The following is a 27,923-nucleotide window of genomic DNA, read 5'->3' as shown; positions in this document are numbered from 1 at the left end:
TTCAAAATTACTATGTGTGGAAGTCTTGTAAATAACTTGTTATGCACATGGATATTATGTGAATTTCAATATTTTGTGGCGGTGTTCGTAGCGACAAACACTTGGCTGTAGAAATGGCTTAGAAGTCACCGCCACACTTTTAATAGCGGGCCGACCGGTCCGCTGGAACAGTGAACAGAAAGATGAAAACCCAAACTCTCAGATTAAATAAAAGTCGGTACTTATCTTTATTCATGAAGATACAGAAACACAGTGGTGAACTCGGTGTCTACAGAAATCTGTCTGGTTCGAGTCGGAGCGGCTAGGTCAGCGTCGGCTGACGACAAACAACAACTCTGCTGCGATGAACACACAACTGACTAGCAAGTACACGATTCGGTGGCGAGTATACAACTGAGCGGCGAATACAGAACTGTCCTAGCGCTCGCGACTCCAGCGCTTAAGAAGCCAGAAGCCAGCGGTGGCGCGCGCAGACTTGCGGCGATTTGCTGTCTCGCTGGCGCTGCTTATGCGGACGGCGTCCGGACTTTGATGCTGCCAACCTTTTGGCAGCGGGCTCGGGTGGCATTACTGTCTAGGACATAACACTCCTCCCCCCCAAATCGCCGCACCGTCGTTGAATAATGACGTGGCGAGCGTCGACGGCGGGGGAGGGGTCTGGCCGCAGGCGTAGCAGAAGAGACCGGGGCGGAGACTGTTGTCGGTGGCAGTCCCCGGTCCGCACCCCAGCATTGGCTGCGGGGGGCCTCGGGAAACACCGACGGAAAACCGAGGTCAGGGTGCACGCCTGTGACCACGGGCGCAGCTTCTGGTACCGGACGCGACGGGGCGTCGGGACCCACGAAGAGAGGCAGCGGCTCCTGACGCTGCGTCGACGGCTGCTGAGTGGGCCCCGGACAAGGCGCTGCGGTGTCAGACTCCTTGGGGTGCCCAAGGAAAGCGGCTGCAGGACAGACTGCACAGCCACCGCTTGGGAAGGCGGCCCGGCTGAGGGGTCGACGTCCATCAGCTCCGAAGGCGGTGGCGACTGAAGAGGGACCGCAGGCGCCGGAGCGACCACCTGGGGCGCTCCCGAATGAAGCTGCGCGGGAGGCATCAACGGGACGGGCTGTCGGCGTGGTAGCGGCGGCGGCTGCTGCTGCTGCCCCGGGGGCGGCAGCGAAGTCGGAAGGCGCGGCTGGAACCCGCCGCGGGCCAAATCTGTGGACAAAGAACGAGCGCCAGAATCCGGGCGGCCAGCGCGGCGCAACTGGTTCTGATGCCTCCTGTGCACCCCAGTAGCACCTTGAACAGTATAAAAACCGCGACCCTGGACACTTATCACGGTACCACGTTCCCAACGACGGCGACCGTGATAAACTCTGAAAAAAAACGGCGTCGTTGCGCTGAAAACGCGTGCGATGCTCAGAAGCGGCGGGTCGATCCGGGGGGTGCAACAACCGCAGTAGGGTGCGATGACGACGGCCGTGGAGAAGCTCCGCAGGCGAAGGGCCGTCGCGTGGCGTGGTCCGGTACGACGACAGGAACGTGATGAGGGCCTGCTGACGAGAGTGCGTAACACGAAGGCGGTCCATATGATCCTTGAATGTGCGTACAAAACGTTCCGCTGCACCATTCGATTGAGGGTGGAATGGCGGAGTAAGAACATGGCGAATGCCATTGGCAGAACAAAAACTTTCAAATTCAGCAGAGGTAAATTGTGGACCATTGTCAGACACTAAAACTTCTGGAAGACCCTCAATACAAAAAATTGAAGTCAACGCCTGTATAGTTTGTGCAGACGTTGTAGACTGCATGGGCACAACAAACGGAAAATTACTAAATGCATCTATCACGATGAGCCAACGAGAATTCCAATATGGACCAGCGAAATCAATATGTACTCGCTGCCAGGGACCGGCAGGGCGTGCCCACTCAAAATAGCGTTGAGGCGGAGCAGCTTGGTGTTCGGCACACGTCGAACAATCTGTAGACATCTGCGTAATCTGCTTATCAATGCCGATCCATGTACAATGACGGCGGGCAAGCTGCTTGGTGCGGACCACTCCCCAATGACCTTGATGCAACAAGTCGAGGACCTTTGATTGGAGCACTTGGGGAACCACTACACGAAGCTGGTCATTCTCGGTGCGTAACAGCAAAACTCCGTGCGAAACAGACAACAGATGACGTTGCGGATAATAGCGACGAACCACAGGATCCGATATGTCCTTTGCCTTGGACGGCCAACCACGTTGAACAAAACGTAATAGTAAACTCAGATGAGGATCCGTAGCTGTCTCACGTGCCACCTGACGATAATCAATCGGAAAATCCCGGAGGGATTGATGCTCATCGGCGTCAATCTGATGGCAAGCGTCGTCAGAGGAATCGAAGACATCATCCGCAGCAATCGGCAATCTAGAAAGCGCGTCAGCGTTTGCATGCTGAGCTGTAGGGCAATACAGTATCTCATACTGGTATTGTGATAACAAAAGAGCTCAACGTTGTAGTCTCTGAGCTGTCCGCTGAGGAACTGGTTTAGACGGAAGAAACAGTGACGTCAGGGGCTTGTGATCTGTTACTAAATAGAATGGTCTACCATAGAGGTAGTGATGGAATTTTGTGACACCGAACACAATAGCCAACGCTTCCTTGTCCAATTGGCTATAATTACACTGAGCTTTGTTGAGCAATTTAGATGCGAACGCAATAGGACGTTCGGTGTTACCGACTCGGTGAGACAACACAGCACCGAGGCCGAAAGAAGAGGCATCACAAGCTAACACCAGAGGCTTGTTAGGGTCGTAATGGACCAGACAACGATCATTCAATAAAGCCTCTTTAAGCTGCTGAAAGGCTGATTGGCAATCAGCTGACCACACAAACGGAACATTCTTACGGCGGAGACGATGCAACGGTGCAGCAATCTGTGATGCATTAGGTATAAACCTAATATAATATGTCAATTTGCCAAGAACTGCTTGCAATTCATGCAGATTGCGAGGGGCGAGCAAATCACGAATAGCTGCTAAATGTGACTGGGAGGGATGAATGCCTTGAGCATTAAGAACATGTCCCAGATACTCCAGCTCCGTAAGGAAAAATGAACATTTATTGATGTTGCAACGGAGGCCTGCCTGGGACAACACTTTAAACAAACACTCCAAATTACGGAAATGTTCAGCAGGCGTCCGACCGGACACAACAATATCGTCTAAATAGTTGCAACACGATGGCACATTAGCCAGAAGTTGTGACAAAAAACGCCGAAAAACAGCTGGAGCGGACGCACAACCAAAAGGCAAACGCAGAAAACGGAACAACCCCAACGACGTGTTTATGACAAAATACTGTTGTGATTGCTCGTCGAGGGGCAATTGCAAATATGCTTCACGGAGATCAATTTTGGAAAAGAAACGAGCTTCCCCTAACTTATCCATCAGCTCGTCCGGTCTAGGCAAAGGAAAAGAATCAATGACAGTCTGAGGATTAACTGTCGACTTAAAATCAGCACACAAACGTAACTTGCCAGACGGTTTCTTTATAATAACTAAGGGAGAAGCCCACTGGCTCGCTGAAACGCGTTGAATAACACCATTGTTTTGCCAACGACGAAGTTCATCTTCTACAGGTGCCCGGAGGGCGTGAGGCACTGGACGAGCACGACAAAAATCGAGGCTGAGCATTATCTTGTAACGTAATATGAGCGGCAAAGTTCGCAGCACAACCTAGTTCGTCTTTAAATATGTCACTGTATCGTTTACACAAATCGGTTATGCTGTCTTGAGGAACAACAACAGAATTAATTTGCAACACATTGTCTTGGATAGACAGGCCAAACAAGTCAAAACAGTCCAATCCGAAAATGTTTACACTGTCTGTAGCGCGGAGCACTGTGAATGAAACTGTTTTTGTATTGCCACGGAATGTGGCTGGCACGCTACATACACCTAACACAGGAATCTGTTCTCCACTATAAGTAGCCAAAGAATGTTTTGCCGCTGAAAGTTTAGGGCGGCCGATAGCCGCATACGTAGCACTATTTATGAGAGTCACAGACGCACCAGTGTCTAATTGAAAATTGAAGGTCTTATCCTGGATGCGTAGTTTCACAAATAGTTTATTACACTGTCTCTGGATCGGTGCAGTGGAGGCGGAAGACACAAAATCAGCGCGTTTAGCGCGTGTCCGCTGCTTACGACAACTCGTGGGTTGGGCGGGTGGAACAACAACTCCCGCTTCACTTGCAGTCTGTACATTTCTTTTTACAGCGTTTGAATTACGCTTGGGTCGCATAGCAGAGGGCTGGGTGGGTGGCTTATTGCGAACAAGTTTATTACCCACACGAACCGTGGAAGAGTCTTTAAACGCGACCTTCTGGGCGGGCTGGCTTTGAAGAACATGAATATCCATGGGCTGGGCAGCACTAGAATTGTTCTTGCGTTTACGCAAACAAACAGTCTGGATGTGTCCTTTCCTTTGACAAAAGTGACAAACCGCGTTTCTTAACGGGCAACGTTCACGAGGATGAGCAAGAACACACTTAGGGCAAGACTTAACTCTATCATTTTGCACACGCGGCTGACGAATGTGTTTAACATGACGCGGCCGGCTAGTGTTTACAGTCTGACTCTGCCGGTGGGGCCGCGGGCGTGACATAACTTGCTTAGCACAGGCAATTTGAGAAATACATGGCTGATCTAACTCACACTCAGCATAGTCAAAAATATCTTGGGCTTCAATGATGTTCATCACAGTCTCTAATGACGGGTCAGGCAACTTTAAGATAGCAGCACGAATACGAGAATCTGCAATGTTTTGCGTAATAGCGTCTCGTAACATGACATCACTGTAGGAAGCTCCACACACACAATTAAATCGGCACTGACGGGTGAGGCCCCGTAAATCTGTTAACCACTGTTTATTAGATTGATGTGGCAGTTTCTTTAATCTGAAGAACTTGAATCTGGCTGCTGCCAGATGAACTCGCGACTCGAAGTACTCAGCAAGCTTGTTAACAACAACGTCATAGTCTAAAGCTTCTGGCTGGGATTCCGGGAACAACTTACAAAGTAGTCGATAGATTTCCACGCCTGCAGTGGAAATTAAATAAAGCTGCCGCTCAGTACCTGTGATTTTGTAGACTGTCATGTGCGCCTGCAATTGCGCGAAATATTCTCGCCATTCTTCCCTGGATTCATCAAAAGCCCGGAACTGTGGTGCTGCCTGTGCTTGTTCCTTTTGTGTTGGAGGATGAGCCGCTTGTTTGGCGATTGCTTCCACCAGACTTTGTATTTGCTGACTCTGTAACAAGATCAACTGTTGTAATTCGGCAGACATAGTGAACACAAATTAAACCAGCCCCCAAAAGTTTGTCGCTATAATTAGTAGAACAAGAATAAGTGGAACCAGCCCTGCACACGAGTTCGGAAGACCTCGTCGCCAATTTTGTGGCGGTGTTCGTAGCGACAAACACTTGGCTGTAGAAATGGCTTACGAAGTCACCGCCACACTTTTAATAGCGGGCCGACCGGTCCGCTGGAACAGTGAACAGAAAGATGAAAACCCAAACTCTCAGATTAAATAAAAGTCGGTACTTATCTTTATTCATGAAGATACAGAAACACAGTGGTGAACTCGGTGTCTACAGAAATCTGTCTGGTTCGAGTCGGAGCGGCTAGGTCAGCGTCGGCTGACGACAAACAACAACTCTGCTGCGATGAACACACAACTGACTAGCAAGTACACGATTCGGTGGCGAGTATACAACTGAGCGGCGAATACAGAACTGTCCTAGCGCTCGCGACTCCAGCGCTTAAGAAGCCAGAAGCCAGCGGTGGCGCGCGCAGACTTGCGGCGATTTGCTGTCTCGCTGGCGCTGCTTATGCGGACGGCGTCCGGACTTTGATGCTGCCAACCTTTTGGCAGCGGGCTCGGGTGGCATTACTGGCTAGGACATAACACAATATGTGAAATATCAATACAGAACAGTATCTTTTGAGCTATATATTTGCATGTCAGGATAAAAAAAACCACGGTCATTTTTACGTACATTCAACAGCAAGCTACAATTCCCATCTCTCTCTCTCTCTTTGTTACTCATACCATCCAATGGAGTAAAACAATGAGCTATAAAAACTCCACTAATGGCACCTGATAGAGAGCACAATAAGATTTTACCACCACTCTCTCTTCTAATATTTCGAAAACAATTACCTTCCTCAAGTTGACAGCAAGTATATGTTGTGAGCCCATTAAGTATACACATATTGGTCCATTGGAGCAGGTGGCCAGTGATAGAAGTAACTTCCATAGACCTGTGTAAAGTTTTGTCACCTGTACTGTAAGAAGACCAGATCCCACAGACTGTCAGTCACAACAGAGAGTTCCTGGGTGTTTTCATGAGCAGTTTGATACATTGATTTTGCTGCAACACATCCAAGCAGTGTACGACTACAGATATGTATATTGCAATTCATTCTCTTTTCATACCACAATTTTGAGATCTCGTGTGTGCTAAACTGATATTAACATGTTTAGTTCCATTGGCTCCCACAGAAAGCTCGACATAGCATGGTGTAGGGTGTGCCGCTCCCACAACACACAGGGTGGTGTAAATAAAAGACAGGGGTGGTGTTTCTTATGGGCAAATATTTGGAACACATGACAACATATGGAAAGTAGATGAATTAGCAGTATTGTAGAGCTTGCCAAACAGCTGTCTGAAGATGATGACCTCTACACTTAATATCGCCTTCCATAGTGACAGGGTAGCAGTTGCCATGGTGTCCCAGTTTTGAAGAGACCAAGAGCATTGATTCCTCATATTGCTCCCAGGCACAGGATCACTGTTCCAGTGTCCTAGGTGTTAGTGATTCTGACTTCCAAATCTTTCGACACTGTGTCTTTAATTTTTATGCCTTACAATTCATATCCACACATGAAACAAGGTGTGTTCTTCAGGTCTTTAAGCCAGAGAGCATGGGTAGTTGCAGCATCAGTTTTCAACCGCACTGGTAGAGGAATGGAATGACTTTAGCCGGTTGCTGTGGCCGAGCAGTCCTAGGCGCTTCAGTCTGGAACCGCGCTGCTGCTATGGTTGCAGGTTCGAATCCTGCCTTGGGCATGGATGTGTGTGATGTCCTTAGGTTACTTATGTTTAAGTAGTTCTAGGTCAAAGGGACTGATGACCTCAGACGTTAAGTCACATAGTGCTTAGAGCCATTTGAACCATTTGAACGACTCTCATATTTCCAGGCTGGCTTGTAAGTACCCTCATTTTTGTCACGTTTTCCTCAATTTTATATATATTCCACCAATTTGTGCAATTTTGTTAGGTTTTCCTTAATTTCAACGCATTTTACCCAAATTTCTATAGCTTAAAATGCATAACCACATGTGGAATAAGGGGGGTATTTTGCAGTACTTAAACCCATAGAACACAGATAGTATGCGCCATTGGTTGTCATCATATCAGTAAAGGATTGGAATGATTTTCATACATGCAAGTGAACATGTAAGTACCCTCACGTTTGTTGTATTTTCCTCATTTTTATGTATTTTACATAAATTTTCGCAGTTTACTGTGTTTTCCATAATTTTAACTCATTTTACCCAATTACTCAAGTTACAAACAACTGCTCTCAATGACTTGTCATGCCAACAAAATATCTCATGGCATCGATCCGATGATGCCATCAGCCAATGACATTGTTCTCAGTTTCTCCATTACCAACTTGTGTGTGACACTGATTGAAATAAAATACTTATAACAAGCCAGATCCCTCATGGAAACTGATAAAAGTTGAAATATTGTGTATAAGTGTGATCCTAAAGATGCGAATATACTGGAAAGTCATTACAAATATGCTTGTGCTTGCAAACCTGTAGCAGCGAGTTCAGTGACTTTCGTGGATGGCTCTGGCACTTAATTGCCAATCAGGATGAACGGAAATGCTAGCCTCATTGAATGTCCTCACCCCAAACTCTTTGGACATAGTTAACATGCATACAATGCGTAACTGCAATGGGTGGTGGGGATGGGGGAGGGGGGGGGGGGTGAAGGGAAGACTATTGGTACAGCAGTGGTCTCATTAGGTAGCATTATTCATGCATAAAGGGATATGACAGTTTCGTCTTGAAACCACGTCTGTGTAATGCACCATCCTTCAATCACAGGACAATACATGTAGCACAGTAGATAAAATTCCAAGCGGTTATTCTGTGAACAGATGCATGTCCACTACATTCTAAGTATAAATACAGGTGTCTAGCAAGAACGAGTCGTAACAGAATTTTGCTGATTTTGTGATGTTCTTCAATACTTTCGATATTTACCCCTGTGTACATACATTTACTGCTTACTGGATGTGGCTTGCTATTTCTGTTTATACCATCCAATTCTGATACATATTTTACTGTTCACAGAATAACTACTGGGCCTTTATGTATCATGCAGAATGTACAGGTCTGTGATTGAAGTTGTTTCCATAGATTTAACCAAGACCTGAGTAAAGTTTTGTCACCTGTGTGGGGAGGGAGTTCTTGTAATGGTGGAGCAGCTGAAAGTTTTTATGATGGATGTTGTAGTCTCAGAAACAGTTTATTGCAGTTTGGATGTACTTTAATAGACATTCTGATGATGTTTGGGGGCGTTTTGATACAATTTCAACCTCCCAGACACCCAAGACTGAGAAAAGCTTAAAGTTATGCTCTATTTACATTCAGTTTTAACTATCCACCTGCATACTACATGACGATTCATAACACCGACTTCAACAAAGACAATACAAGTATCACACAAAAGCAATGCATTAAAGCTGGCGAAATATATTACTCCCCAGTCCAGGATAGTGTTCTCCACTATATCATCGAATGTAGATATTAGTGAATTAGAGCGGGTTCTTGTAAACGGTATTTTTCCGACAAGTATTAAGAAGAAACAACCTATCCAACAGACTTAAACAGTTTCCTATTGTGGAAATTACTCCTCTCCGTTGAAGTGCTATGAGTATGAAAAAGTGTGTTTTAATATAAGTGTGCAAATGGGCGTATTTTCATGTAAGTTTTAAGTATTCTGGGGGTTATATTGCTTGTGTAAGGGATAAAAATGGTAAATTTAAGGAGACCTTGCTCCAAGACATGTCGAAGTGTCAGACAAGCTGAAGGGTAGCTTCTTATAGCTCTCTTGGGGTCTATAATAATTCTTATCAAGTACTAAAGCAAATCTGAATGCATCAGTGATCTCAGATAAATGAGACACATCCAATGACACATCTTTAAAACTACAGAAGTTAATATTTCACAGTGGATAAACATTTATCCAATGTACCTCTGAATTAACAACTTTCAATCGCTTCATGCGGTTTCAGCAAATGGTTGTCAGATGATAGCACTGCACTGTAGCTATCATCCATGAATGCTACGTATCTGTATATATTTTATTTATTGATTTTTGACGTCTTTTATATCTTTTGCATTACGTAAACATCCATCAGAACATCGTATTCTCCACATTTACACAGCTAATGAATCAGTATGAGTACCTCACATAATGTCATACTTGTGCAGTCATTCAAGGAAAAGTTTAGTATTTTGTAAGTTACATTTATTTAAATGATGATTGCAAGTGCTATTAAAAACTGTGCCAATTTAAAAGTGTTCAATTGTCTGTGTTAGCGAACGCAACAATTGAAAAGAGAACCAAAGACACCTTTTTTCAAGAAGGCATAAATAATTGTTTAAATAAAATTTAACGACAATTCATTGTCATTTATCGTGAGCACATGGGCGCTATAATACTAGCTTATTTATTTGTGAAAAAACCTTTATTTGTGATCATAGTACATCGTCCGCGTGTGACGGAACGTTTATAATATTCCTTAAGAAAAAAATGTTGTTGTAATATATTCGTTTAGAGCAGGAAAGTGGTCAAGATGAGTCAAATCATGTCTCTAGCAAGGAAGAATGATGTATGTTTGGTAGGGATGGCCTTCAACAAGTGGAAAAGCAGACAGTAGTGGTACACTATGGTTGTCAAGTGGAGAATGGGGCTTTTGACGTGAAGAGTTCAAAAGAATGATTCTGGACACTTGATGTGTTCTGGAAGAAGGCATTCATACAGGTAATTGATTCTGGGTGGTGAACAGCCGCTACAATACATTTCGACAGGTCTGAATGTGCTCCAGAATAGGACTCTAAATCTTTTTCTGCCACTGTTACAGAACTGAGGATAGTCAGGGTATGAGTTACTGTTCTTTGTATCATGTGTGTTACTTTTTGAATCATCATGTTGAACTCTGAACAGTCTGAGCTGGTGAATATTTCATGTCTTGTGGTCATGAAATGGTCTAAGTTTTCACTAGTCTTTGACAACTACCGGTAGTTAGTTTGCTGATTTTGCTACGATTTTGTAACGTTCTCAAAGTAACTTTACTGCATTTGATAAGAATAATTTTTAAGATGTCCTTTTGAATAACATTATTCAACATAATTCTCTGTCACTTACACCAATTATAAACATTAGAATAGAACCCTTTTCACCGCAGGTAAAGAAACAACTGGTTTGCTCGTGTGGGAAAGGTGTCTAACGGAGCAATTCAGCAGCAGCAGCCATTAGGTACTGTCACAGCATTCTTGATTAACATCGACCCACCACATCCAATCTCAAAGGTAAGTAACGTTCACTCCCATTACAGCATGTAACACTCACTCCCATTACAGCATGTATTTACAGCAGCCTTGATTTGCATCCTCATAGTGCTGCTACTAGCACCACTCTTATGCGACTGATGTGAAATTTGAATACACATCATTTGTCATACATATAAAAATGCCTACCACCTTTTGTTTATGTCGCACAACACCTCTTTGGCACTGCAATATTTTTCCGTCAGTGTACTTTTAACAGTATTGCGGCAGGGTGCCAATCTTACCAGTCTGGGCCACCCAACCAAGAAAAAACATGTCAGGAAAATGAAAGTGGCCATTGAGCATCCCAAATAAATTAGGCGTTTGAATGCCCCTGGGCCAGTTTTTCATGAAGAAGCCTTTCTCAGCCTTTCACCAGTATCTGCATCTGCTCCTCACCCTGCATATGATTGCCTACATAAAAAAGCGACAACTTCGTTATAGTTATTTGGTAGTACGTCACAGAATGATCTTATAAAGACCCAGGGTGGAAACTTTTTTTGCTGATTTGAAAGTGGAGAATTTCCAGTGTGGGAGAATACCTTCCACTACAATGAGGATTTGCTCAGCTAATTCTTCCCTCGCATTCATTTGGTTCACTTGGAACCTACACATTGTATTGTACACTTTTTGATTTGATTTGATTTATTGATCCATTTTCATCTGCAGCTGCACAATGTGCAAGAGATATTTGGATTTTTTTGTTATAATAACACACATTAATATATCAATTAATGATGAATACTTAAATAAAACCTATACATCATATCCTCATATACATGAGCATACAAATCTGCAAGCTCGGTTTGCAACTTATCAACTTCACCAACGGTGCCCCGTAGGTTCTCTTAACTATTCATGAATGTGCAGGTTTAAAGCTTTAGCCTCAATCTGTCTTGTACCTCGCTCTGTACCTATCATTGGGCCTTTGAAACCTTGCTGCTGAGTTCTTTTACCTCATCAGCTTTTGCTAGGTCGACATTTCACAATGTGACAGTTAACTTCTCTTCAGTGGAATTCTCCTATCATTATGCTGTTCAGAGAATGCATCAGCAAGGTTGTTTTTGAATTATTCTAATCGATTTGCTCATTATTCATCAAATTTTCTACTTGGTTGTTTTCCTCATTTGTCGAATTTCTTTTGTAGAAAGCATACAGTTTTTTGTCATGTTACTCCCTGCATTTGATAAGTTTTTACCAGAGCCTTTCCCCTTTAATAAATCAGCAGATGAAGCTTCTTCTTTTTGTGTTAATTCTGCTTGCACAGCTGCAATTGCATCCGGTGCTGCGACTATTTCTTCATGAATTTTTCAATCATGACTCTCTGTGGAATCTGCAATCTAATATATTCTCATGACTTTTTCGCTTATGACCTGTAAGTTGGTCAGTAAAGCTGCAAACTGTTCTGTGGTAGACACATTCAGAAACTCAAAGTTTTCCAACACAAAATACAAAAAATTGATAGACAAAAAATTGTAAACCAGCTCAATGATTTAAATATTCGCTCTGACATAAAATGGTGTACAATGATTCCCAAGCTATTTGCGCAAAACAATCTAGTGGCACCAACATGGATGTTCGATTTATTGGTTGACTCATCTGCTGACGAACTTGGTGGCAGGCTCCACACTTATCGTTCGATGGCACAGCAGTGCCCCATGCCCATCACTGGCTGCTTGGCTGTTCGAGATGCCACTTTGCACAACAAAAGTGTAAAACAGGATTTTCTTTGATATTTCAGAGCTGGCATGGTTGGATTAGTGAAGGAAAGCTGTGGGTAGAGCAGTGGCTTCCTCAAAGAGATAAACTCACCCACACTTCATTACTGCATGAGCCGGTATTCGACAACTGCCCACGGACGAGAAATATTTTTCAGTTATTTTTTATTTGTCTTATTTGTCCATAAAAATCATTTTTTCAGTAAATATGTTGTACAATGGAAAACTTTTTAATTGCTGGTTTTACAACTAGCAAACTTATGTCATTTATATTTTTATGATAAAGTGGACCACATAATGAACAAATATAGAAATGTGCTAATTGCCAAATTCATGAAAATGTGAAGTGGTTTGAAAGGTGCAGGATACCGAGGATTACATACAAAAAGTGCTAAGTCCACAGAGAATTCCAAGTGGTTACACTTGCCACCACTGGTGTTCAGTTGACTGCTGATTTCATAAGAATGGTGCAACGTGCCGTTCGGTTGTGTTTGTTTCACTTTGCTGCCATGATAAGTGTAGACTTCTATGCATAGACTTCTATTCTGTCCTTTGTTGTGAATCATTGCTCTTTAGCTTATAAGATATGTGTATAAACATCACATAATATTATGGTCATATACAGTCATACAACATTGTCATATAAATGAAATATTATATATCTACATGTTATTTTTAAATCATTTGGTAAGTATTTTATGTCCATATGTTAGGTTATGGCAGATGAAAGCCACATGGGTTGGAGATGGAGGAAGAATGGCAGTGGATCATTCAGAGGTTAACAGAAGTAATTAAAGACGAAAGGTTAAGCATATGAAACACACACATACACACACACACACACTCACACACACACACACACACACACACACACACAAAATATACCAGCTAGGAAACTGTGTCTCATTGCAGGTACCGGTACGATTGTAAGCCCTTCACTAGCTGTGAAATCTACATAAGGAATGATTACTGTTGAAAGTGTTCATATTTTGAGTGACCTCTATAGAAAACATAATGTTTTGTTGTTCTTTCCGTTAGGTACTATGCAAATGTAGATTAAGGTGCAGTGAACTGATGCCTGTATTGAAAACAGATTTGTTTTTTAAGTTCTATAAGCAAGACAACACAACATAAAGAACATACCAGCACAGTGTCATTGGCATGGAACCTATGATAATCCCATTGAAAGTCACAAACAGGGAACAGTTCGGTATTCTATTCCAGATGGTACAGGGGATCTTGTTCCAGTTTTCAAAACCACTTTTATGAATATTTTTGCTGTTGGATAGTAAAAGCTGGAAATATTTATTAAGAAGAAAAGTGTTGGAGAGACAACATTCACCGACCACAGAACAAGACATGCTCAATCCCAATACAGCGAAGAAGACAAAATTTTTATGAAGCAGCACACAAATTGCTTTCCCTGGGAAGTTTGGCATTAGAGCCGAGCAAGAGCAAGCAAGAAATTCCTCAGTCCTGACCTGAATATTTCAAGAATGTACTCCCACTTTAAAAAAGATGTTACCTGAAAGCACCCTAAGTTCCAGTTTTTATTGTGCTGTCTTTCTGAAAGAATTTCCTTCCACAGACCTAGGAAAGATACCTGCAAGACATGTGACCTACTGATCATTGAAGCAAAAGCAGGTTCACTGCAGTCACAGGCACATTTAGAGATTCACCATAGGAAGGCAGAGATGGCACAGAGCCCTCTGATGAGTGACATCAGTTCTTCTCAGTTCCCTGACAGTTACATTTGCTGAATATCAATCGACATGCAGCAGATTATGTTTGTGCCCACACTAACGTACTCTGAGATGTTTTATAGCCACCAGTTACCTTGTTACAACATGGCAGTATCTGTAGATGACACCCTTCAGTCTTACATGTGTATGTGGGATGAGAGTGTCACTGGTAGCGGAGGAAATGAAGTCGCATCATGCATTCTGAAAGTCTTAAACATCACGGTAACAATGAAGAAAAACTTTATTGTTTGGAGTGACAGCTGTGCTGCACAAAACAAGAATTGAATGATGGTATTTCTTTTTCTTTTCCTGATGGCAAATGGGTTGTCCACATGAATAGAACAGTGGTTTCTTGTCAGTGGGCTCAGCTTCCTCCCCTGTGACTCTGAGTTTGCCTTGGTAGAGAGAAGGAAGTCGCTGACAGACGCTTTTATACCCAGTGCCCTATGCACAATGGTCGAGGAAGCAAAGGTTGCTAGGCCTTTCAAAGTAATGTCTATGAATACTTCAGATTTTTTTAAATATTCAAGCTATAGCAGATGACACACTCTCTATAAAAAGCCGAACATTTCAAAAGCTGTCTGCATCACATATGATTCAACAGATGTAGCATGGGTAGGATGTTACACCAACATGGAAAGACTCTGTAAGGTGGGTGTGCTCAAAAAAGGGAGATATGCAAAAACATTCAATGTGTTACCTTTGAATCTATTTCCTCAATCCATTCAATTACAGATGAAAGGAAGAAAGATTTAAAGGCTGTGATACCTTACCTGGAAAAGAACGAGCATAAAGATATGCAGATCTGTGGAGAGTGACTAAGAACATAGCACCTTGAATAATTTGATGGGACTTAGCACCTTTCACAAATGTTTCTGTTTGAAGTGCCTTCAGCACCAAACAGTTCCAACTGTGTCATGAAACCACCACTAACATTTGATAAGATACTCTCATTTGTAACATGGAAAAGTTTGAGGATTAAATAATTAATACACTGTAATACAGACAGTTTGTTTGTAATAACTTCAGTTCATAAATTTGGCACTTTGCATTTTGTACAGTTAAGTACCCGTTGTGTGTATACTGCACATTTAACATATCTGAGTATTATTACACATTTAAAGGTATGGGTTTTCATGGTTTCATGACTGAGATACTGAATGACTAAAAACAGGTATGCAGTAGGTTGGATGTCATGGATTTTTTTTTAAAGATGTTCAGTTCAGAAAGATATTTTATATGTCTGGATAACCTGTTGTATAATTTTGTTCCTGCATAGTTCACACCATTTTGGCACAGTTTGGTGTTGCAATGACAATCACGTATGTCACGTTGGATCTGGTACTGTAACCATTGATAATTTTACTTTGAATAAAATACTTCCAGTATATAAATGCTAGGAAGAGGTAAAATTTTTTTATCTTTAAAGAACAGAATGTATGGTATTATGTTGCTTGCTTGTTTCAATAAATTGGATTTTGTTTTCTGAAAACTGTTTTGGTATTTTGTACATTTCCTCAAAAAAATAATATCTTCCTTCAGTTATGAATGCACATGAGAAAAGTAAACAGCCCTAACTGCTTTAGTACTAGTGTTTATTGCAAAGCATTCTTAGAACATAGTTCATTTTTGCTAGCCTTGAATTTAGAGTTGAGATATGACAAATCCATTTCAGATCTTCCTGATACAGATCCCAATAAATCACAATGATATGTTGATTGCCCACACATTTTACTAGTTGTGGTGCATTTTTATTTTGATCTATACGGAAGTTTATTAATACTGTTTCCTAGGGACTTACAATTAGCTTCTTTCTGGTAGACCACTCACAGGCATAATTAATAATATCTTTTCCAGACACAGTAAAATTTTCTTCAGTATTCCGTTCTATCCTTACTCAGAAGTTCCAATGCTAAAATTGAAATTGTGATCACCAGTCTTTATAAATTTTTTTATTTACAGCTTTGACCAAATCTTCTGACATCACTGATGATTGGCCTGATCACAGTTCACCATGAACATTATCATGTCCACCCTTAAAAGCTCTCATCTGCTTATACACTTTGCTGTCACTCATTGGATTGTGGCCATACACTTCACTTAACCATCAATAAATTTCCACTGCTGCAACACTCCTTGTTGACAAAAACTGAATCACTGACAATATCTCACAGCCAGTGGGCTGTTCAATTGTTTTAAAAATTTTCAACTGATACTGTAAACAGCACATTGCAGCAATACAAATGGAAATGGCCACATTTGCTGAGCAAGGTGTGCTGGCGGTCAGTTGTATGCATGTTTCAATCTTTGCATAACATTTGATTAGCTATGGTGGTTTTCACCTTACTTTCCAAATAATGCTTGTGAGTGATTAAAATTCTTCTGGGTATTATGCCGCATCATTGCTAAAAGCTAACAACAATAATAAACTAAAATCGATGTTTCGGCCGAATTGCAACGGCCTTCCTCAGGGCACGACTGGTTTTGCATGGGGATAGGTGCTTCTATTTATTATTTTGCTGTCACGGGGCAGAAGCTACAAGGGACATGGACATATCTGCACAAACAACTGTAGAGCAAAGAGCAACTGTCAGTCCACTTCCGCACACACCAGGAGGAAAACTTGGCAACCAGAAGCCGAACACTGATTGGCGGACAGCTACCAATTGTTGATGACATGGACATCCATGAATAGCCTATTTCTTTCCATCGTCCCATATGTCATGACTAGCCAATCATATTAGAGGGCCAATTAAAAGTTTTACAACAGTGACGTCAGACATCGATAGTCTGTAATAAATAGAAGCACCTATCCCCATGCAAAACCAGTCATTCCCTGAGGAAAGCCATTGAAATTCGACCAAAACATTGGTTTTAGTTTATTATTGTTGTTAGTTTTTAGCAATGATGCGGCATAATACCCAGAAGAATTTTAATCACTATGACACCAGCCACGGAAGCCTATGTTCTTATAATGCTTGTAGGTGTTCAACATTTCTGACTGATTTCCATCATTTATACGTATCTGTTCAACAAATTATGTCACATAGGAAAAGAACAAACATAATAATTGGTGGTAACAATGATTTTAAGTCTATTAACACAATAAAATTAGGAATATGTTCAGGTTTTTTAAATAGATGCTTTATTTAAATCTCTTTCTAAATACATTTTGGTTCTTCTAATACGTATTTGATACTTTCAACAGATTAGGGCATCACACTGTGCCAGAAATCCATTCTTTCCTTGTTGAGCCCAGTGCTGACGTAAAGAGGTGAGGCAAATTCCAAGTAATTTGTGCTATCTGAGTTGTATGTATTCCAGTCAACTGTAACCACATCATCAGTATTTGGTGTTGGATCACTGAAAGAACAAAATAACAGAAATTATGGACAAAACATACTTGTAATAAAATTTTCCTGATTTTTCATTCATTTTTAAAAGAAAGAACACACACTCTCAGCATGAGTGATGTTCCATATCTGTAAAAATTTAATTGCATTACCCGTATTTGATGAAATTGGCAATCACTTGATTCATCTGAAGCCCAATTTTGTAAGCAGCAGAATTTGGGTCTTGGCCTGCATAATTCGACATGTATCTTGCATCATCCCCATGGCAAGCTCCTGTGAAACAATATTTAGCAGTAAGGTTATGAGGAAGTGGCACTTGATATGAAGACATAGAACATATAAATAATGTACATTAACAATTGTAATAGTACATGAAATACATAGTAAATTTATGTGTAATTATTGATTTTAGGAACATATAGCAGTTTACCTGGGAAATCTGGGTATGAACTGAGTGGTCCATTGAAAGAAAATTCATAGTAGTAAACTGGTTCTGCAGAACTCAAACTCATGTTCCGCACAACTGTGTCTATTCCTTCAACAAACATTAAATCTGATGCCAGCTGCAACAGAATGGAAAAATTTGTATACTGCAAAGTTATTATGTCATAGACACTAAACTACAATAGCTAGCCATTAAATAACATGAATTCTATGATCTGTGATGTAAGCTTAATAATATATTGTGTTGCAGCGTTAAGAGTGGTTTCAAGTGTCATGGATCTGTATACACTACCACTCATGATGGATTATGTTTTTCTCAACTGAACTGTTACAGGGTGATCAGTCTTTGATGCACTACTGTAACTCAGAATGTAAGAGACAATAATGGAAACAACCATGGTTTCCAGTCAAGGAAAAAAATCAAATCTTTCCCATCTGCTTGCAAGTTATTCCAACATTCTTTTTTATACTGGTCTATCTATAGAAGAAGAGTCGGACTGTGACCTTTGCCTCAGTACTGTCCTAAGACATAATCCTCTGAGGCAGTACAACAAAGGAAGTAAAACCTAATTCTTCTGAAGTGTACAGAAAGAACATTGTGTAAATTTGATAACATAACATCTTACAGAAGCCTCTTCATGGACCTAGAGGTTCTTACACTTATGCACCAATAAATATAGTCCAAAATTGCATTTGTGATTAACAACACGAATTAATTTAGGATGAACTATGTAGTTCACAACCTCAATACTTAGAGCAAAAATAATTCCCACAAAAACCAATGCATCCCTATCTAATAGATTGTTGGTAGACATCAAGCAGGTGTTTAACATCAACAGATATTCAAAAATTAAGTGAAAGAACACATCTTGGCCATTTGTTCTACAACTTGTTACAATATCTGGACACATAGGGAGACAGATTATGCAAATCTCTAACATTTTGTGTTAAACAGATCTTGACTTTGGATGTATTTACAAAAGCCTGTTGAGGGTAAGGTTAGTAGGACATAAGCAGCCTCTTAAATAAAAGGGAAAGTAGTAAAGTTACATAAAAGTTTTGGATAAGACAGTATGTGAGTAGCAGAACACGAGGAACAGTGGTTTTTCTCAAAGTAGCTAATATCCTCCTTATATACACAATCATGAATGAAGCAACTTGGAAGTAATAATTGTCAGTGTGAATACATTAGTAACAGTCATAATTTGTTGTTAGTATACTTAACAGAAGTAGGCTGCAAGAGGAGTTTCTGCTTGGCTTATTGCACATTCCTAAAGCTCTCCTTCATGAAGGGATTTATGGAACATAATGAATGAATGAAAGTGATGGCTACAGTGACATGTTAGTAATGCAGTTGTGGCATGTCATTCATTAATTCACTCACACATGCTTTTCTATAAATCTCACCTTGATGGACAGCCTTTAGGGATTTGGAATGAATCAAGCTAAGTATCAACAGGCAGGAGAAAACACTGAAGGCTACTTCTAGAAAGTATAGTAACAATAAATTATGGTTAATGCTAACTAGCTCATACAGATGACTATGTGAATTACCTTGCTTTTATTATTAGTGTTATAGTTGTGAATTGTGCACATTTTGCCCTAATTTAATCATCCTACATTATTGACAAATCCTGTTAAGGAGGTTATGTACTTGCCACATGAATATAAGAACCCACATGTTGCTGAAAACGCTTCTGCAAGATGTTTGGTTATCATCTCTACACAATGCCCTTAGTGTATGTGTCTAAATAACTAATGTAATAAAAACTTTTTTAACTATAGCTGCAGTATGCTGGAAGATTATGCTCTAAGAGTGAAACTGTGAAAAGCAGTCTAGGAATTACACCTGCATAACAGTATAATGAGACATATAGGACCACATGTAATAATATTATGAAAAGAAAAGTTGCTACTCACCATATAATAGAGATACTGAGTCATAGATAGGCACAACAAAAAGACTGTCACAAATAAGCTTTCAGCTAGCAAGGCCTTTGTCAAAAATAGATGACACTCACACACACACACACACACACACACACACACACACACACACACACAGATGCGACTACACACATGACTGCTGTCTCTGGCAGCTCAGTTGTCTATTTTTGATGAAGACCTTGCTGACCGAAAGCTTATTTGTGACATTCTTTCTGTTATGCCTATCTGCGATTCAGCATCTCTGCTATGGGGTGAGTAATAACTTTAATTTTCATAATAGTGTAATGAGAAAGGTTTCCAAGTAAAGCAAGCATTACAAAGCTTCTTCATTTAACTTACCCAAATGCTGTTAATACTTCAGTTTACTATCTCTCTAGATACACAAGAATGTCACACATGCAGACTCATCCAGCTCATCCTGTATGTGCTGGTTTCTGTAAATCAATTAGATTAATTTGGAATTCCATAATATGAGTCTTTGTATGATTAAGGGTTAAACTGTTTGGTGTGATGCAGTCATAAGCCTGTTTCATTTTTCTCCTGGCTGTATTTTGTATGGATGTGTTTGAACTCTTTATTAGTATACTAGTCTCATTAGCAAACATCACAGTTTTTGAAACACTCTCCAATCTCCCAGTTAAATAATTTATGCAAACCAGGAATAAGAGTAGCTTACCACCAAACATTATGAGACACCATGTTTACTGTTTCACCATCTCAAACTGACACTTAATCACATTGTACAATTTGTTAACAAGGCCCCCTTTGTGCAACAGTTGGCAACACTGTGCATAGGAATGTTATGATTTTTGCTCCTTCAATATTTAAGTAATTGGTAGTTTAGAAGTTACTTTATGCACAATTTGCCTTGATAAATATAAATATAAGTTAAGCTTAGGTGCATTAGTGAAATTGTTATGTAACATCAGGTAAAAGGAATGAAAAATGTTTACGGCTCATGTGATCTTATATATCTTTAATATTGACATGCATGAACAATGGCAAAATGTGCATTTTAAGCTTCCTTTAAGTATTTTATGATATATAACAAGTGTTATTGTTGCTATAGAATGGTCATCCATGTCAGGGTTATGGGTAGCATCTCTGCTATGTACCATCTGTGGTGGAGAATTGAACAGAGAATGACCTGAGACTCTCCTGTGGAACAGGTGGCCATACAGAAGAGATAAGATGTTTTGAGAAATGTGAATCAGATAGGCTGAAGGGGAAAAATTCTGTGGAAATGGTAACAAGTAAAGTGCAAAAAGGAAACAGATCTGCAGTCACATCTGAAATTACTTTAGATGAAAATTTTGCTTGTTACTAGAAGTACTTCAGAATACTTATCTAGCTATTGAGTAGGTCAGAAACAAAATGAAACAGGAAGAAAAGAGCCTTGCATTAGGTAGGAGAGTTATGTATGCTGCAGGACAATTAGAATCAGGTTACAGTGTCTCAAGTACTGTGAAGCCAAGCACCAGTTTTAGCATGATCTTAGTAAATGAAGCAGGTAACAGCCTCACTAATGACAGAGAGTTCTGTACTAGGAAGAAAGGAAGGAAGGAAGATTTGGTGTAATGTCCTGTCGACACTGAGGCCATTAGAGACGGAGAACAAACTCGAATTATGTCAAGGATGGGGAAGGAAATCAGCTGTGCCCTTTTGTAGAAACCATCCCAGTATTTGCCCTAATCAATTTAGGGAAATTATGGAAAACCTGTATCTGGATGGCTGGATGAGGATTTGAACCACTGTCCTCTCAAATTTGAGTCCAGTGTGCTAACCACTGCATCACCTTACTCAGATTCACACTAGGGGTAAATGGATGAAATAGGAGCAGCAACTGCTCATGCAAGTAAGGGGTTGGGTGGTGATCCTGCAGGAACTTGGCCAGTTGTGTGTAAACATGACTGTAAGTTGTTGGAAATAATGTATTATATATATCTCTAGTATCACACCAATATTGTGGTGAACAGTAAATTGAGGTGTGTGGCATCAAGATAACAGTAATAAGCAACAGTTACAATGGTGTCAATTTGCAGGGTATCATTAGAGTGAGCTACCATCGCATGTGGTGTGCCTCTGGGCTCAGTTGTGGGTGCCTTAATTTTTTATTATTTTTATTAATGATCTGTCTCCCTGGGCAGAATATTGTAAATTTACAATGGACATGAAGTGTCAGTTAATAAGGTTTTTATGTATATTATGAAATGTTATACATAAATGGTCTTCCCGCTAGTTACAGTAAAACGAGCTTTTCTTAGTTTCAGACAACCTCTACTGATGAATAGATAGGAGAAAACTGGTTGACTAAAAGATTGCTAGGGTAGTACTATACTGCAAACTAAACTGGTCAAACTATATCCTGGATTATTGCAAAAGACTGTGTTCACACATTGTTTGGTATCACAGAAATATGGAATAAAGCTACTAGCGAGAGAAGCACTATATCCACAGAAATGAGACTAAGAATCATGAGAGGAATTCATCCTAGAACCAATGCAGAAATATTTTTAAGGAACTTTCACTTTTAAGGGACATTCACTATGATCATACAAACCTATGAATAGTACAGAAGGTTATCCACTTCAGTAGCTGTAAGGTTTTTAATGCCCTCCTTTCACAAATTAAGTGATAAGGTGTACAGAAACAGATTTCCGTCCTTGTGTCCCCCAAGTCTCCTACTATCCATCACATAATCACTGACCAGCCACAAAAGGAGCGCCCCCCCCCCCCCCCCCCCCCTACATCTACATCTACATCTATACTCCGCAAGCCACCCAACGGTGTGTGGCGGAGGGCACTTTACGTGCCACTGTCATTACCTCCCTTTCCTGTTCCAGTCGCGTATGGTTCGCAGGAAGAACGACTGTCTGAAAGCCTCCGTGCGCGCTCTAATCTCTCTAATTTTACATTCGTGATCTCCTCGGGAGGTATAAGTAGGGGGAAGCAATATATTCGATACCTCATCCAGAAACGCACTCTCTCGAAACCTGGCGAGCAAGCTACACCGCGATGCAGAGCGCCTCTCTTGCAGAATCTGCCACTTGAGTTTATTAAACATCTCCGTAACGCTATCACGGTTACCAAATAACCCTGTGATGAAACGCGCCGCTCTTCTTTGGATCTTCTCTATCTCCTCCGTCAGACCGATCTGGTACGGATCCCACACTGATGAGCAATACTCAAGTATAGGTCGAACGAGTGTTTTGTAAGCCACCTCCTTTGTTGATGGACTACATTTTCTAAGCACTCTCCCAATGAATCTCAACCTGGTACCCGCCTTACCAACAATTAATTTTATATGATCATTCCACTTCAAATCGTTCCGCACGCATACTCCCAGATATTTTACAGAAGTAACTGCTGCCAGTGTTTGTTCCGCTATCATATAATCATACAATAAAGGATCCTTCTTTCTATGTATTCGCAATACATTACATTCGTCTATGTTAAGGGTCAGTTGCCACTCCCTGCACCAAGTGCCTATCCGCTGCAGATCTTCCTGCATTTCGCTACAATTTTCTAATGCTGCAACTTCTCTGTATACTACAGCATCATCCGCGAAAAGCCGCATGGAACTTCCGACACTATCTACTAGGTCATTTACATATATTGTGAAAAGCAATGGTCCCATAACACTCCCCTGTGGCACGCCAGAGGTTACTTTAACGTCTGTAGACGTCTCTCCATTGATAACAACATGCTGTGTTCTGTTTGCTAAAAACTCTTCAATCCAGCCACACAGCTGGTCTGATATTCTGTAGGCTCTTACTTTGTTTATCAGGCGACAGTGCGGAACTGTATCGAACGCCTTCTGGAAGTCAAGAAAAATAGCATCAACCTGGGAGCCTGTATCTAATATTTTCTGGGTCTCATGAACAAATAAAGCGAGTTGGGTCTGACACGATCGCTGTTTCCGGAATCCATGTTGATTCCTACATAGTAGATTCTGGGTTTCCAAAAATGACATGATACTGGAGCAAAAAACATGTTCTAAAATTCTACAACAGATCGACGTCAGAGATATAGTCTATAGTTTTGCGCATCTGCTCGACGACCCTTCTTGAAGACTGGGACTATCTGTGCTCTTTTCCAATCATTTGGAACCCTCCGTTCCTCTAGAGACTTGCGGTACAGGGCTGTTAGAAGGGGGGCAAGTTCTTTCGCGTACTCTGTGTAGAATTGAATTGGTATCCCGTCAGGTCCAGTGGACTTTCCTCTATTGAGTGATTCCAGTTGCTTTTCTATTCCTAGGACACTTATTTCAATGTCAGCCATTTTTTCGTTTGCGCGAGGATTTAGAGAAGGAACTGCAGTGCAGTCTTCCTCTGTGAAACAGCTTTGGAAAAAGGTGTTTAGTATTTCAGCTTTACACCTGTCATCCTCTGTTTCAATGCCATCATCATCCTGTAGTGTCTGGATATGCTGTTTCGAGCCACTTACTGATTTAACGTAAGACCAAAACTTCCTAGGATTTTCTGTCAAGTCGGTACATAGAATTTTACTTTCGAATTCACTGAATGCTTCACGCATAGCCCTCTGTTGTATCCTAGCCAGTAATGCCAACCGAGCCCGCTGCCAAAAGGTTGGCAGCATCAAAGTCCGGACGCCGTCCGCATAAGCAGCGCCAGCGATACAGGAAATCGCCGCAAGTCTGCGCGCGCCACCGCTGGCTTCTGGCTTCTTAAGCGCTGGAGTCGCGAGCGCTAGGACAGTTCTGTATTCGCCGCTCAGTTGTATACTCGCCACCGAATTGTGTACTTGTTAGTCAGTTGTGTGTTCATCGCAGCAGAGTTGTTGTTTGTCGTCAGCCGACGCTGACCTAGCCGCTCCGACTCGAACTAGACAGATCTCTGTAGACACGGAGTTCCCTATTGTGTTTCTGTATCTTTATCAATAAAGATAAGTACCGACTTTTATTTAATCAGAGTGTTTGGTTTTTCATCTTTCTGTTTACTGTTCCAGCGGACCGGTCGGCCCGCAATTAAAAGTGTGGCGGTGACTTCGTAAGCCATTTCTACAGCCAAGTGTTTGTCCCTACGAACACCGCCACAAAACCCTCCTTACGCTAACTTTGACATCGTTTAGCTTCTGTTTGTCTGAGAGGTTTTGGCTGCGTTTAAACTTGGAGTGAAGCTCTCTTTGCTTTCGCAGTAGTTTCCTAACTTTGTTGTTGTACCACGGTGGGTTTTTCCCGTCCCTCACAGTTTTACTCGGCACGTACCTGTCTAAAACGCATTTTACAATTGCCTTGAACTTTTTCCATAAACACTCAACATTGTCAGTGTCGGAACAGAAATTTTCGTTTTGATCTGTTAGGTAGTCTGAAATCTGCCTTCTATTACTCTTGCTAAACAGATAAACCTTCCTCCCTTTTTTTATATTCCTATTAACTTCCATATTCAGGGATGCTGCAACGGCCTTATGATCACTGATTCCCTGTTCTGTACATACAGAGTCGAAAAGTTTGGGTCTGTTTGTTATCAGTAGGTCCAAGATGTTATCTCCACGAGTCGGTTCTCTGTTTAATTGCTCGAGGTAATTTTCGGATAGTGCACTCAGTAAAATGTCACTCGATGCTCTGTCCCCACCACCCGTCCTAAACATCTGAGTGTCCCAGTCTATATCTGGTAAATTGAAATCTCCACCTAAGACTATAACATGCTGAGAAAATTTATGTGAAATGTATTCCAAATTTTCTCTCAGTTGTTCTGTCACTAATGCTGCTGAGTCGGGAGGTCGGTAAAAGGAGCCAATTATTAACCTAGTTCGGTTGTTGAGTGTAACCTCCACCCATAATAATTCACAGGAACTATCCACTTCTACTTCACTACAGGATAAACTACTACTAACAGCGACGAACACTCCACCACCGGTTGCATGCAATCTATCCTTTCTAAACACCGTCTGTAAAAATTTCGGCAGAATTTATCTCTGGCTTAAGCCAGCTTTCTGTACCTATAACGATTTCAGCTTCGGTGCTTTCTATCAGCGCTTGAAGTTCTGGTACTTTACCAACGCAGCTTCGACAGTTGACAATTAAAATACCGATTGCTGCTTGGTCCCCGCATGTCCTGACTTTTCCCCGCACCCGTTGAGGCTTTTGCCCTTTCTGTACTTGCCCAAGGCCATCTAACCTAAAAAACCGCCCAGCCCACGCCACACAACCCCTGCTACCCGTGTAGCCGCTTGTTGCGTGTAGTGGACTCCTGACCTATCCAGCGGAAACCCCTCTGCCTTCCACCCTCATGTGTCAGTATCACCCAAGATTTGAACAACGGAATCGTGTTCTCTGCCAAGGTTTCGACTATCTCTCATAATACCCTGAAATTAGTAGTATTCTTTGCATTGTTCTCTCACAGAGATACTCTACCACCCACCCCACCTATACAGTATTCTTGCCCATCCCTGCTCCACCCCCCTCACAAACCTTTACCCTCTGGTTCATATCTCTATAAAAGACCCAAATGGAAGAACTATCTTATTCACTCTCCTACAACATCAAATACAGGGCCACCTGAGAAGGTAGTCCTGTGGAGTACTAACTTTAATGCATCCCACGTGCAGCACTCTATGTGCACATCACCCGAATGGCTGCTATCAAACTGTGGCCAAAAGATAGGTGGATCACCCAGTTGCTAAGTGTGCCATGCTGGTTGGTATACTTTACACAAACAACTGCTTCATGGCTAAAGCTGTCTGCATTCTCCCAACCAAGACTAGCTTTTCTTAGTTATTGAGGCAGGAATTCTCCCTGCAGCATATCTTTTGCTCTCATAAACCCCCTGGCCTGAACCTTTGCTAATCCCTACCCTCAGCCTGCTTCTGTGCCCTTCCCTGCTCCCACTCCAGCTTCATAAATGATTCTCAACCCTTTCTAACATCTGCTTCTTCTTTCTGCCTCAGATCTCTTCTATATCCCCACTGCCTGCTCCAGCTAATTTAAATGTGCCTGTGTGCCAGTCAATGCCTCCTCTGTGTGGTGAGTAGAATCTATCCTAATTCATGTTGTTATTCCATCTCAGAATTTCCATTGAACAATTTTAATTAGAATAGTTTGCTACTCACCACATTGAGTTGCAGACAGGCAGATTTAAAAGAAGTGTGTCGGATATTACTAAAAATATTACTACACACACATCTGCGCATATGTGGTGCTAGCAATAGAGGTGCACATGTGTGCTTGTGGCCCCCCCCTCCCCCCGCCACACACACACACACACACACACACACACACACACACACACACACACACACACATTCACCCATGCATAACACACACACAGATGGTCACTGTCATCTCTGCACAGTGTGGCCCAAAGTGCCTAAAGATGGTGCTGAAAGAAAGACATTATGAAATACTTAATATCAAAGCAAGTTTGGTGTAATGTTTTGAGAGATTTGTGTGTGTGTGTGTGTGTGTGTGTGTGTGTGTGTGTGTTTCTTTCTGTGTGCACACGTGCTTGCACGTAATAATATACAGGGTGTACATAAAGTCCAGGAACACTTTCAATTATTTATTGCACAAGAACCAAACATTGTACAGATAACATGCATATGTCATTTTGAAGAGAAACCCTGAAATGTCCCCCCCCCCCCCCCCCCCCCCCCGGTTGGATTGAGAGTAAATTGCAGAAAGACAAAAGTAATGAATATTGCAAAAAACTTAACATAAAAATTGATCATGAAGTAGATGAAGTTAAGGAATTCTGCTACCTTGTAAGCAAAATAACCCATGGTGCCTGAAGAAAGGAGGATATAAAAAGCAAACTAGAGCAGACAAACAGGGAATTCCTGGCAAAGAAGACATGTACCAAACATAGGCCTTAAATTGAGGCAGGAATTTCTGAGAATGTATTGTAGTGAATCATGGACTGTGGGAAAACTGAAGAGACTTGATGCATTTGAGATATTCTACAGATGGGTTTTGAAAATTAGAGGGGCTGATAAAGTAAAAAATAACAGTTATAATCATAATTGGCTGTTATATCAATGAAACATGCCTGAAAGTGCTGTTCAGCACATTATTGACCCTCTGGGTGCTG

General features: G+C 41.5%; 1 protein-coding gene across 1 annotated transcript in view; it reads right to left on the bottom strand.

Moving 5' to 3' along the window:
* Window positions 1-17,873: 17,873 nt before the first annotated feature.
* LOC124775646 (esterase FE4-like) overlaps window positions 17,874-27,923 on the bottom strand; it is an 83,350-nt gene continuing 73,300 nt past the window's right edge. The window contains exon 9 of the mRNA XM_047250474.1: window positions 17,874-18,047. Within this exon, the coding sequence (XP_047106430.1) occupies window positions 17,874-18,047 (174 nt within the window). The remainder of the gene's footprint in view (window positions 18,048-27,923) is intronic.

This window comes from Schistocerca piceifrons, chromosome 2, assembly GCF_021461385.2.
Source record: "Schistocerca piceifrons isolate TAMUIC-IGC-003096 chromosome 2, iqSchPice1.1, whole genome shotgun sequence".
Taxonomy (NCBI): domain Eukaryota; kingdom Metazoa; phylum Arthropoda; class Insecta; order Orthoptera; family Acrididae; genus Schistocerca; species Schistocerca piceifrons.
This window is presented reverse-complemented; position numbering and strand designations above follow the sequence as displayed.